The sequence below is a fragment of the Pygoscelis adeliae genome, unplaced genomic scaffold (genome assembly GCF_000699105.1).
Source record: "Pygoscelis adeliae isolate BGI_AS28 unplaced genomic scaffold, ASM69910v1 Scaffold65, whole genome shotgun sequence".
Classification (NCBI taxonomy): Eukaryota; Metazoa; Chordata; class Aves; order Sphenisciformes; family Spheniscidae; genus Pygoscelis; species Pygoscelis adeliae.
Genome location: NW_008824864.1, coordinates 1,347,058 through 1,347,907, shown reverse-complemented (window position 1 = coordinate 1,347,907; position 850 = coordinate 1,347,058). Strand labels below are relative to the sequence as shown.

At 46.2% G+C, this 850-nt stretch overlaps 1 protein-coding gene across 1 annotated transcript in view; it reads right to left on the bottom strand.

Annotated features, from left to right (window-relative positions):
- The window catches only part of NTF3 (neurotrophin 3), a 52,500-nt gene extending 51,739 nt beyond the window's left edge, over positions 1–761 (bottom strand). The window contains exon 1 of the mRNA XM_009324339.1: positions 641–761. Within this exon, the coding sequence (XP_009322614.1) occupies positions 641–658 (18 nt within the window). The 5' untranslated portion in view covers positions 659–761. The remainder of the gene's footprint in view (positions 1–640) is intronic.
- Between the last annotated feature and the right edge of the window lie 89 nt (positions 762–850).

Here is an 850-nt window from a genome sequence, read left to right as displayed (position 1 = left end):
TAGGGAATCCTTTGATCTCCAGTTCCTCCCAGAGAATTTAGTGTTTGGGTTTGAGGAGAATGGGGATTGATTCAAAGGTCATGAATAGGGTTTCCAGTGTCTGGCACACACACAAAAAAGAAAGCTCCAGTGAAGTTAGTTACCTGAGACAGACGAGGTCTAGAAATTGGGAATTTTGACTTTACTTGTCATGGGCTCTAACTTTCCCTGAGGGCAAGCATGCTACGTATGCTGAGGCTGGTTCTTGCAATCCACGCTCAAGATTTGCAACCCCTTTTGTTATATCTGAAGTTGCTGGTTTCCCTCTTAAAATAAAACCAAGAGTATCCTTTACTTTTGCCTCTTAAATCAGATTCCTTTAGCACCTCATATTTCTCCTCTGCTGTTTTCTTGCCAGGGACCTGAACAACAGCATGCAGAGCAGGAGGAGAGAGGAACCTCAGGACTGAAGCAAGCTATAGGGCAAGTAGGAGTGGGGGAAGGAGGAGGCACAACGGGAAAGGCAACAACATTTGGGACAGATCTACTGCTTACAAGACCCCCCCCTCCTCCCCATTATACTTCTTTAAAGGACCCCTCTCCCCCCCCTCTCCTCCCCGCCCTCTTAGGACCCTATTAGAAAACGTCAAATTTCTCTTACCGTGGTAGGAGTAACCATGGCATCCGTGTGAATGTTTCCAGAAAAGTCGACATGAAGAGAAAGGTGGATGTAAATATGTTCATTCAAAGTCCCAAAGTTGGTCTGCTTGGGTTGTGCAGAGTTGCTCTATGGGAGAGGAGCCTTAAACTCTGAGTCCCGTGAACATAATCTGCTCGATTATAACAAACCAGCTCAGCCAGATGGCTCTGT